Source organism: Vanellus vanellus (assembly GCF_965231255.1).
Source record: "Vanellus vanellus genome assembly, chromosome: 14".
Classification (NCBI taxonomy): Eukaryota; Metazoa; Chordata; class Aves; order Charadriiformes; family Charadriidae; genus Vanellus; species Vanellus vanellus.
Window position 1 is genome coordinate 1960767 of NC_138919.1, and position 11925 is coordinate 1972691.

The 11925-nt window shown below is 54.2% G+C and overlaps 3 protein-coding genes across 3 annotated transcripts in view; all 3 read right to left on the bottom strand.

Annotated features, from left to right (window-relative positions):
• Positions 1-4356, bottom strand: part of LOC309677819 (uncharacterized protein) — a gene marked incomplete at its 3' end in the record, with an annotated part of 29918 nt that extends 25562 nt beyond the window's left edge. The window contains exons 1-4 of the mRNA XM_082490715.1: positions 4255-4356; positions 2975-3081; positions 1380-1821; positions 120-241 (exon numbers count right to left, since the gene is read on the bottom strand). Of these exons, the coding sequence (XP_082346841.1) occupies positions 120-241; positions 1380-1821; positions 2975-3081; positions 4255-4344 (761 nt within the window). The 5' untranslated portion in view covers positions 4345-4356. The remainder of the gene's footprint in view (positions 1-119; positions 242-1379; positions 1822-2974; positions 3082-4254) is intronic.
• Positions 4357-4561: 205 nt separating this feature from the next.
• On the bottom strand, positions 4562-6745 carry LOC309677820 (ubinuclein-1-like; the record flags this gene model as incomplete). The annotated part of the gene is made up of 5 exons (XM_082490716.1): positions 4562-4672; positions 4799-4933; positions 5223-5318; positions 5535-5621; positions 6506-6745. The coding sequence occupies 5 exons, from the start codon at positions 6743-6745 to the stop codon at positions 4562-4564; spliced, it is 669 nt and encodes a 222-aa protein (XP_082346842.1).
• Positions 6746-9066: 2321 nt separating this feature from the next.
• Positions 9067-11782, bottom strand: LOC309677949 (nucleoside diphosphate kinase 3-like). The gene is made up of 5 exons (XM_082490859.1): positions 11713-11782; positions 11398-11528; positions 10644-10745; positions 10234-10346; positions 9067-9294 (listed from the first exon to the last, which is right to left on the bottom strand). The coding sequence occupies exons 1-5, from the start codon at positions 11756-11758 to the stop codon at positions 9177-9179; spliced, it is 510 nt and encodes a 169-aa protein (XP_082346985.1). The 5' UTR covers positions 11759-11782; the 3' UTR covers positions 9067-9176.
• Positions 11783-11925: the final 143 nt, after the last annotated feature.

Sequence of the window (11925 nt, forward strand, 5' to 3'; positions counted from 1 at the left end):
TTTATGCAGCACACGCTCAAGCCACCCCCACTACAACGGGTACTACTGCAGCGTAACAAATGCCACCTGTAACCCTGAAGCACGGTGTCGAGCAGCAAGCGTAACCTCCCCATCCTTACCCAGCTATTGGAAACTTGGACTTGTTTTCCTTGGTGTTAGAATCATCTTCCTCCTTCTTCTTCTTATTCTTCTTCTTCTTGTTATTTTTCAGTTTTTCACCTCCATCCATTAAATTCCATGTCTGGAGAGGGTAAAATCCAAGTCAGAATCAAAGCATCTCCTGTTTGCGGAATTTCACCTGCAGCCCCAGAGACACTTTGGGCCTTCTCCCAACACCTGCAGAACAGCTCCTTCCCCACTGCACACAGTAACCCAAACCCACACAGCCGTCACCACAGTTCTGGCACACACCATCTCCAACAATTCACAGCACACCCAGCTTTTACACGAGAGACGGTCCCATCAATGAAGGTGAAGGGATGACAAGTGCTCCTGTCCTTCCCCTTTCAGCCGCATTGCTTCGGCATTAGGAAAACACGGCAGAACACACACCACCGCAGAGGGCTAAGTACACGCTTTACGACTTAAGTGCCAAGCTTACAAACAACACTGGTCGCAGAAACAAGACATCTCAGCACTTGGCGACAGGCTGACGGCGACAGCCCTCACACCACAGAAGCCCCACAGCGAGCCTGAAAGCGCGCGTCTCTGATGTGCCAGGAGAGGGATCCCTGACCAGCACCCAGTGCTCTCCCGCTTCTCCAGAGCAGCGCGTCCCAAAGCGCATCACAACATTCTGCAGAAGATGGGGCAGTACCACAGCACTCCACCTGCACGACGAGCTACTGCTGAAAAGATGAGGGATCACCCTCCTACAAAGTAATAGGTTCCACGCCCTAAACGGTACCCCAACTCTGAGATGTTAAAGAGAGGTAAAGAACCCAAATGCCCAGGGATGCAACTCCAGTGCGGGACATGCCAAATAGCACCCATGCCTCAAGGAAGGCAGCTGCCAGCGTATGACATGGGAAACAGTTCTAACAAATCCTCAGGCCCCATCTACATGGCTTTTCACGCCTTCTCATGTTGTACAACATGTAATGCTTTCCAGATGCACCCACTTATTTCACACACACAACACTGCACGCCACTTCACAGATGCTCTCCTGACCATCACAGCACATTACAACGATCAAGGTGGAATTCCTCCTTCAGCCTCATTAGTCCATATCTTAACTTCATTCTTCTCAAATTGACTTTGGAAATTACCTCTTGCATCACGTCCACACAGGTGCGATACCGACTGTTACATTCAGGCGATACCAAGGCCGAGGACTTGGACACTACCTGACATCCGGGCACTCAAAAAAGCGACTTACCTGAGCCAGTTCTTGGATGCTGTTCTCCAAAGGGGCTGGAATGCCTTCGGGGAGGGATAGTGGTTGCTTCAAATCCTCCTCCAAGCTCATCCTCCCAAAAGCATCGCTCAGTTCGTCCACATCAGGAAAGGGACCCGCTTCTGGGGATTCACCCAGCAGACGCCCCTGTTCCAGGTCAGTTAAAGAGCCCATGGCTGTCACTGCCTGAAGTGGGTCGTTATCACTGGCATGGCCAAAGAGCGAGAGCAAAGGCTCAGCGACCGCCTCCGCCTCCCTCGGGGATGCAGGTTCTGTCACTGACAGACTCTCCACTTTCTGCTCTTCATCTTTTTTCTTCTGAGCATCCTTCTCCTTCTGAAACTTCTTCAGCATCTCCTTCACACTAAGAGCTCCAGAGTATTTCTTCTTCTTCTTCTCCTTACTTGCATTTAACGCCGTAAAGCTGTGAACAAAGTAAAATAAGGAAAGGGAACTGAAGCGAATGCAAGATGAAGGGCAAGAGAGGGGGATACCTTCACCCCAGTTCACTTCAGCCACCTGCACCAGTCCCCTGGAAACTCTCAGCCCCCCTTAACCAGTTAAACCAGGTAAAATAGCCTACGGCCTATTAAGGTCTCAGTGTCCCGCTGCTCGTTCAGCTGGGAGAACAGACGGCTGTCCTTCCTCACTGCAGAGAGACGACGGAACTTAAACCGCCTCCACCAACCTACACTCTCATTTAGCTACCTGCATTATTCCAGCAAGGGAGACTGGGAAACACACAAACAGCGAGTGCAGAGGAACTGAAGCAAGACAGAGTTCGCGTGGCAGCACCCGGCTGCTTTTTGCCTATTACAACCAGGAGAGCAAATGCCTTTTCCTTGATCACTAAGAAGGAATCCTGCATGCATGGAACCAGCTCAGGCGTGCTTTGGTGTTGGTGTTACCCAAGCAGGAAAAAGGAAATCCAGAAGGACAGATACAGGAAGAAGGAAAAAACTGGAAGGAAACCATAGCAAAAGAGACACACGCAACAGATACTGACCTGGAAACAGACCCGCCAGGCACACCAAAGCAAGGACAGACCAAGAGCACAAGCAGACCCACAACAAGAAGAATAACCACTCGGGTTTACAGACCAAAAGGAGAGAAGCTATAAAAACAGGCTGAGCGCTCACACAAGAATTACTTTGGGCAGGAGTACAAGAAATTTCACAGCCAGGCCACCCATGGCCTTCTACCCTCTTCCACCCTGCCTGCCCGACACTCGTACAGCGCCGAGTTCATGCCCTTCCTGCCCGCCTTTCCTCCCCCAGACTTGTCCCAGGAGTCGTTAGCCTTCTCTTCAGCCTCTTCAATACCTCTTCCCAACGTCAGTGCCTCTACACAGCTCCACAAAACACCAACATTTCAGCCAGCTCTGCCCCTCTCTGCTCCTCCCCTCAGCCGCCTTTTTACCTCCCCCTTTGGAAGCAACGTGGGGTTTACCTCTTGGGGTTTATGCAGCACGCGCTCAAGCCACCCCCACTGCAACGGGTACTACTGCAGCATAACAAATACCATCTGTAACCCTGAAGCACGGTGTCGAGCAGCAAACGTTCCCTCCCCGTCCTTACCCAGGTGTCCAAAACTTGGACTTCTTGGATTTCTTTTCCTTGTTGTTAGAATCATCTTCCTTCTTCTTCTTTTTCAGTTTTTCACCTCCATCCTCCAACTTCCGCTTCTGCAAATGGTAATACCGAAGTCAGAATCAAAGCGTCTTCTTATCACAAAAATGAACCTGTAGCCCCAGAGACACTTTGGGCCCTCTCCCAACAACTGCAGAAAAGCTTCCTCCCCACTGCACGCTGTAACACAAACCCCATACAGCCATCACCACGGTTCTGGTACACACCATCTCCAACAATTCACAGTGCACCCAGCTTTTACACGAGAGACGGTCCCATCAATGAAGGTGAAGGGATGACAAGTGCTCCTGTCCTTCCCCTTTCAGCCGCATCGCTTTGGCATTAGGAAAACACGGCAGAACACACACCACCGCAGAGGGCTAAGTACACGCTTTATGACTTAAATGCCAAGCTTACAAACAACACTGGTCGCAGAAACAAGACATCTCAGCACTTGGCGACAGGCTGATGGCGACAGCCCTCACACCACAGAAGCCCCACAGCGAGCCTGAAAGCGCACATCTCTGACGTGCCAGGAGAGGGATCCCTGACCAGCACCCAGTGCTCTCCCGCTTCTCCAGAGCAGCGCGTCCCAAAGTGCCTCACAACATTCTGCAGAAGATGGGGCAGTCCCACAGCACTCCACCTGCACGACGAGCTACTGCTGAAAAGACAGGGGATCACCCTCCTACAAAGTAATAGGTTCCACGCCCTAAACGGTACCCCAACTCTGAGATGTTAAAGAGAGGTAAAGAACCCAAATGCCCAGGGATGCAGCTCCAGTGCGGGACATGCCAAAGAGCACCCATGCCTCAAGGAAGGCATCTGCCAGCGTATGACATGGGAAACAGTTCTAACAAATCCTCAGGCCCCATCTACACAGCTTTTCACGCCTTCTCACGATGTACAACACATAATGCTTTCCAGATGCACCCACTTATTTCACACACACACAACACTGCACGCCACTTCACACATGCTCTCCTGACCATCACAGCACATTACAACGATCAAGGTGGAATTCCTCCTTCAGCCTCATTAGTCCATATCTTAACTTCATTCTTCTCAAATTGACTTAGGAAATTACCTCTTGCATCACGTCCACAATTTGCCAAGTGAGGCAGAGGAGACACCATGAGAGCTGCGATACCGACTGTTACATTCAGGCGATACCAAGGCCGAGGACTTGGACACTACCTGACATCCAGGCACTCAAAAAAGCGACTTACCTGGGCCAGTTCTTGGATGCCGTTCTCCAAAGGGGCTGGAATGCCTTCGGGGAGGGATGGCAGTTGCTTCAAATCCTGCTCCAAGCCCATCCGAAGAGCATCTCTCCCATTCTCCGTATCAGGAAAGGGACCCCCTTCTGGGGATTCACCCAAGAGCCGCCACAGATGCAGGTCAGTTAATGAGCCCATGGCCTCAAGTGGGTCGTTATCACTGGCATGGCCAAAGAGTGAGAGCAAAGGGTCAGCCACCACCTCCGCCTCCCTCGGGGCTGCAAGGTGTTGAGCAGCAAGCGTTACCTCCCCGTCCTTACCTAGCTATCGGAAACTTGGACGTCTTTTCCTTGTCGTAAGAATCATCTGCCTTCTTCTTCTTCTTCTTCTTTTTCACTTTTTCACCTCCATCCAGTGACTTCCATGTCTGCAGGGGGTAAAATCCAAGTCAGAATCAAACTCACAAATCTCTACTTCGAATACTGACACACTTCATGCAGCAAACCCTCCCAGCTCCAGCAGGGGAAATTATCGAGAAAGCCGGCTTCCTCACCTTGGGAGAGTTCTTCTTCTTCTCTTTAACATAGTCATCTTCAGATTCAGACGCTTGCCGGAATTGCAGTGTTCCTGAGTTGATGTAAAACCCTCCATACTTCGTAGTAAGAGAAGCCGGAACAAGCTCATCGTACTGGAAGTAACAGAGAACAATCTCTTGGCACGGTGAGCTTTCTTACCTTATTCTGTAGCTGAGCGGCTTGGCGAATGGGGTGGCACTCGTGCTCCCTCAAGAGCAGGGCATCTGAGGGGCTGCCGACTCGCCTGCTGACATTCGCCCGCCATGCGGTTGCCCCAGGAGCTCTCGTTCCCCAGCCCCGGCACGCTCCTGGCTCACACCCACTTCGGGTTCTCCCCAGGTGCCAGCTCAGCCCTCCAGGCAGCTGCCTTCAACCACTCTCACCCCCTGCCCCAGAACTCACCGCTTCAGAATTATCAATGAAGGAGTCAGATTCGTCGTATCCATACCCCATATCAATCAAGTCCTGAATACGGTCCTTCCTATGTCTGTTGCCACCCTGAGCAATAAAAGATTGACAGTGAGTTCACCTTTCTTTTCCAGTTACCACAGGGATGGCCCTGGTGCAGGACACAACGTTGGCTGCAGTACAGAAAAGAGAACGGGATCTTTTTTGCTCCTAGCAGCAGCAGAACCAAACCAGTCTTAAGTGGTTGACAGCTGTGCAGCATTGCCCATTCCAAGGGATAACACAATAAAAAGAAGAAAAACATACATGTTTTTCTCCAAACGTTCTAGCAAAAGCCTCCGCTTCTTTCCTTTCCTTTTCACCATCATTAAAGGCATCAGCAGGGTCTTTATTCTGTAGAAATAAGAGAGACAAAAACTTCAGTATCGATCCTGTCACACTGCCACCAAAAACTCATGCATTAAACCCATCAGGACTACAACATCCAGGCAGAAGCTCAGACACTTTAAGCTTTAGTACAGTATTCTGAGAGTGCCTCCAGGCTTTGGGTGCTTTCTCGGCTAGTTCTGTACCTGTCTGCTTCTCCCAACTCTCAAAACAACACCAAAAGAAAGCAGCATGAACCATGAACTGACTGCTAAGCACAACGGTAAAAATGAGGGGAATTCAATCAACTTTCTTTTCATAGAAAAACAACCATAATACAAAGTTTAGATGTCACAGAAGTCTGCGTGCCGTTGTATCCTCAGAAATGCCTTTCAACAGGCAAACACAAGCGTCAGGCAACACCTGGAAGCACCGTGTCCACCACGCAAGCAGTGATGTCAAGCACTCAGGTGGAAATAGTCACGTGCAGGAGAGCAGCGTCCCCAAAAAGATACAGCCACATACCGCAGAAGCATCCCTCCTTTTGAGGCTCTTTGGAAAAGAGAAGCTCACAGCTGCTAGCAAGCCAGGTACCAGAAATCACTTTAGATCGAGCAGTTCAGAACCAAACGAGCATTACCTCCCACACTCTGCCACCAACACATCGCCTTTCTGACGTGAAATTCCAGCCAAGGCAAAGGGGTGTGACAGTGTGGCCTGACAACGACAACCCCTGCCTGGATGTCAGTTCTCCCGCCTGCAGAACACCTCGCCACCCTCCTTCCACCTCTCGACACCTCACAGCTAAAACACAGCCACCTTGCAACACAGCCTTAAAACAGCAATACCAAAAAAGCCTTTGAAATCTTCAGAGACAACGCAAGTTCCTTTCAGGCCACCAGAACACTTACCTTGTCATCTGAAGAACCACCTGTTACGCTCCCTTGACAACTCTCCAGAAGATCTGGGTAGAAAAATTCTGGACAATGTTTGTTATCTGGCTTGAAGAGAGTGACTGCGATTCGAACAGTTTTTGCAGCTGGTTTGGAGTCCTGGGGCTGCTCTCCATCATCTCCCCAAGAACTTCTGAAGAAACTGCTGCTCGGTGGACCGTGGAGGGTGGTGAACGAAACCCTGTGGGGCTCAGTCATGGCTATGGCCAAGCCTTAGCAGTCTGCCCCAGCGGCAGGTATGGATTTCACCAGCTGGTTAACCGAGGACATTGATAGTAGAACAAGTGGCTTGATTCTGAAGTTTTCGTGGGAAATAACAAAGGTCCATGCTACTAGCGCTCGCTGCAATCACTAAAGAGAAAGAAAGAAGTCAATCCTCGAACCAGAATTCCCTCCAACGTTGGCAGCCCCCCACGCTTTCATTTCTGCCCGCCCCCAGGTCTCTGTCTTCACCCCGCACCACTGTCAAGAAAAGCAAACCACTCCATCAGACTTGCTGGGACACAGCCCAGCAGCCCTGAGCAGAAACGCTGGGCTCTCCCTGTCTATAGAAGAGCCACCCAGTCCCCCACACCCGGGGGGGGGCTGAGGGGGAGCGGGTCACAGGGCTGAGGGGGGGGACCGGGGCCCTGGTGCTGAGGAGAGACCGAGCCGGACGCGCTGAGGGGGAGTGGGCTGCGGGGCTGAGGGGGGACCGAGGTCCCGGTGCCGCGGCAGGAGCGCGGGCCGGGCGGGGGCCGGGCCGGGCCGGGCCGGACCGCCCCGCACTCACCGCCGCCGACGACAACGACGACGACTGACTGACTGACTGACTGAGGGGCCGCTGCCCTCGCGCCGAAGCTGGGCGATGTCACAAAGGCGCGCGCCCTGCGCCACAGGACGCCGACCCGGACCCACGTGACGAGGGCGGACCTATCGCCGCTGCCCTTCTCCGCCGCCCTCACACTTGCGGCGGGCCTCGCGCAGCGCCGGGGGACAAGAGGGCGGCGGCGCGGCGGGCTTGGCCGCGTCTCCCTCAGCACACCATAAAGCCACCCAGGTGTCAGCCACCCCCCTGCCCTCCTGGTCCCTGGGGAAAACAACCAGTGGCAGAGATGGTGGTATGGCAGAGTTTATTGTTTAAAAAAGCAACTGGATGATTTATGAGGACAAACAATCCGTCACGTATTTAGAGCTGTAAACAGCCGCCTGGAGAAGGTTCTGAAGGCAGGAGGAGCTCTGGCTGCAGCAGTGGGGCAGCTGAAGAAAGCCCCGTCACCAGAGGGAGAGCCTCCGTCCCCTCGGCACTCATCCCTGTGTCACTGCTCAGCCCCACCCCCCTCAGGGCCAGCCCAGAAAGAACTGCCCTTCAGCCCCAGCAGCTACGAAGCTGGGGATCCAGAGAGAGACCAGCTTTTAGGGCAAAACGCCTCGTCCTACACTAGGAAAGCCCTGGGGGGCCTTGTTCCCTGGGTTTCACTATGCCCCGTTCCACAGCAGGGTGCAACCTCGCTCTCCCTGCCCTTACGCTCTAGCAAGGCTGCGCAGGGAGCTCAGGCACAACACAGTTTGGAGGAGTTTGATGTTCCAGGCGGAGAGCTTACAGCAGGTTCACGGTGGTGTCCAACTGTTCCAGAAACCCTCCCAGCAGGGAAGCTCCAACCTCAGACAAGGAAGATCTCAGGACCTCCCAGAGCTCAATCAATGCCAGGACTCCACAGCCTGCACTGTGCACGACAGAGGACTAAGTAGCCCTCCTGGCCCTTCCCGAGACCCAAATCTACACAAATCCGTCCCCACCTCGCTCTCCCCCTTCGATTCTTGTGGTCTGCACAGGGCTGCTGTGTCAGTTGACACGGAGCGAGACCAACCATGCTGGGTCAGGCCAGGGGCCATGCAGCCAGTACCAGAGACCCACAGAGAACCAGAGCAGACCCGCAGACACCGCTTCCCTGCTGCCAGCACCCAGAGCCAGAGAAACCTGTGCGTTTAACAGCATTTGGTGAACTGTCCTTCTGTGGACTCGCTAATCACTTTTGAAGTCGGGTGAACTTGTACCAGCCCTGGCACACAGTACTCCCAGCAAAGCAGAGCGAGCACTTTGTTCTGTCCTTCATTCTTTATCTTGGAATAAGCTCTTACCCCACGGGGAAACTTTCCCCCTTATCCCATAGCAGCATAATTCTTTAAAAGCCTTTGGTGAAAAACCTTACAGAAATGCAGGTAAATTATATCAACCGCATCATCTTGTAGTGACCAGAGCGCTCGTCCCAGTGGCGAGGAGCACGTGTACTCCTGTGCCAGGCAGGTCTGAGAACACGCAGGAACGGGCACAGAGCCCAGTTTTCACTTCAATAAATCACCTTGAGCTACTTGGGATTTAAGACGCCGCAGCAAACAGAGCAACAATACCAACTACTTACTATAGCAGAGAGATAAAAAGAAAGAAACAGCTACTGTTGCAGGGAGCTGAACCACAGAGTTACGTAGAGACCAGCTCCCAGGACCCCTCCACCCCCCCCCAGAACAAAAACCCCCACAGCACACGACGCCGCAGCAGGATCCACAGTCAGCCCAAGCGGCTGCAATGAAACGGACGGAAACGTCCCGTGCCCAGTCAGGAAGACGTACTTCCCTCGGGCTGCTCTTCTCACGCGTAGATCCAGTGTTCAGCCGTGTCCTCCCAGCAAGTCAGCTCCTCCGGGCGGAACCAGAGGGAGATCTCCTGCCGGGCACTCTCAACCGAGTCGCTGCCATGGATCACATTCCTGTGGGGAAGAACGGGATCAGCTGGCACTAAGCAGAGAAAGGTGGGAGAAGAAAGCTGCACTTTGGAAACATTCACCTTGACCAGTTCAATTAAACCGACTGAGCCAGTGAGTTCCTACAATATTCTTTCCCACCTCACAGCCCCGCTCCTTCCAGCTCAGGGGCTGTTCATGGTTACACTGAACATGGCTTAGGTCATGGACATGCAGGAGCTGCCAGTTCCCAGCACTCCTACGATGAGGAATATTTGTTTGCTACCAGAAGAGCTACAAGTGGCTGTTTACCTGGGGCTTGCCTTGGTTTTATGTTAATAATTCAAGTTTTGCCTCCAGAGTCCCCCCTTCCTTCTGTCAAAGTAGGTCCATTGAAGCAGGTTGGTATCAGACACCACGGAACAGAAACCTAATCCAGGAGGGTTTGATAAAAGCTGCGTCTACCACAAGCCAAGCTGCAGCTACCTGAGGTCACAGCTGGTGGATCTTCACCGGTGAAGAGCCCCAGCGCGTGTATAGCTCCCACTTGGCTTTTGTTACAGACTCAGATGCATGGTGGAGCTACAGCAGCTCTCCAGGTGCCCTGCTCCCCCAGGAAAGGGCTGAGAGGGCTCTCTTCCTCTTCACAGCCTGACAGTCCTGATTCCCCAGAGCAAAAGACAAGCAAACCCCACCTGCTTTCAACAGAGAAGGCCTCAGGAGGCAGGAAAGACACGAAGCCAGGCTCTTCCCTTCTGGCAAAGCCAGCTCTAGGAGGCAGAGGTCAGCACCTCCTGCCGGGGCTGCTCTGCAAGCTGTCAGAGGGAGGCAGTTCTGATCTGAGCACAGAAGGGAGAAGCTCTGCTCTGCAGACGTAGACTCCTGTGGGTCCGGCAGGCCTTGCCCAGGAATGCCTGGACAGGATGCAGAGAAATACTCGAGGGAACAAAAAGCCAAAGCTCTCACTTGCTGACTTCAACGCAGAAGTCTCCTCGGATGGTGCCAGGCCTGGATTCGGCTGGGTCAGTCTCCCCAATCATTGTGCGCACTGTCTTGACCACATCCAGGCCCTGCCAGACCTACATGACAGCAAAACAAGAATCAGCTTCCACAACTCCCCCATGAGGTCCTATTGTCCTCTAAATTCCCCACCTGATCCACCCGGGTGAGAGACAGGAAAGGGTCTCTCTGTAAATAGTCTTCAAAAGTTGATTTTGGAAAATAAGCAGAATTGTCTGTGATTGATTTACCACACAAAACATCCCTGCAGTTCAGTACAGCTTCGAGAGGCCCTCTAAAGCACCACAAGCCAATGCCTCTTATACTTTGCACTTACTTTCTGTTCCTGGGTTCAGGAGAACCTGACCAGCACTCACCATGGCCACCACAGGCCCAGAGCTCATGTATTTCACCAGCCGGCTGTAGAAGGGACGGTCACGAAGGGCGATGTAGTGCTCTTTCAGCAGGTCCTCCGAGGCCTGAGCACAAAGAGCACAAAGCTTAGTCTGCTGCGAGCAGGGGGGTGCGATTTGAGCAAGGTCTACACCTGAGAGATGGAGTTAAAGCTGGAGAGTGCCTGTTACAATTAAGCTCCCACGCAGATACTCGCTTCCAGGAGTGAAACAGCTTTACTTTGCTGAGGCCTGAGCATCATGGAGGGAGGACCAACCTCTCCAACTCCAGGGCTGATGGGCGCAGGCTGGCAGCTCTGGAAAACGGGCTATTAACTTCTCTGGGCTTTGTTGCCCAAGCAGAAGGGCAGCGCTTCAGCCCCAGAGGGCTCCAGGAGCACGTCTTTATAGAGGCCTCCACGGAGGGGAGAAGTTTCTAGGTGCGAGGAGCAACACCAGCGAGTTTACAACAGCCATGTAGGAGAGCCCTGGAGCATGGACGCAGCGAAGCGCTGCCACGTTCCCCGCAGCAGGAATGGCCCCTCCAGAAGCAGTTTAGGCACCTGGGTGCCCACACCTCTGCGAGCTGGAAGGATTTGCAGCCCGAATGACGACAGCAGGCTGTACAAGCCGGGAGGCGGGCAGGAATCCCCCCCGGCGTGCACCAGCAGAGCCGGGGCCTCGCTCCAGCCTGTGCCCCTCGGTACCAGGGGACCCCCCTCCCCTCCGCCCCGCTCACCTGCAGGAGCTTCAGCCCCACCAGCTGCAGGCCCTTCCTCTCGAACCGCCGGATGATCTCCCCGACCAGGTGCCGCTGGACCCCGTCCGGTTTGATGGCCACGAAGGTGCGCTCGCTGGCCCCGCTGAAGGCTGCAAGGAGAAGGCAGAGGAGTGAGGTGGGGAGGTGTGTGTGGAGGGAGGCCAACCCGGGCCCCTCAGCCGTGGGGGCACAGGGGGAGGTCGGGGGACAGAGAGGGAACGGGGGCCCGGCCTGGGGGCAGCGGGGGCCCGGCCCGGGGGGCAGAGGGGGAGCGGGGTCCGGCCCGGCCCGTACCGCTCTGGAAGAGGCCGGCGAAGAGGCCCAGCACCAGGCAGATCATGGCGGCGCCGTTCTCAAAGGGGCCGCGCTCCCGCCCCCCTCGGAACGATCGTGCCGGGACGCGGGGAGCCGGCGGGGCCGTTTAGAGGGAGGCGCTGCCTCCGTTCCCATGGCAACAAGCGGGGCCTGGCGCCTCCCGCCCGCCGGGCCTCGGTGACGCCTGGGCCC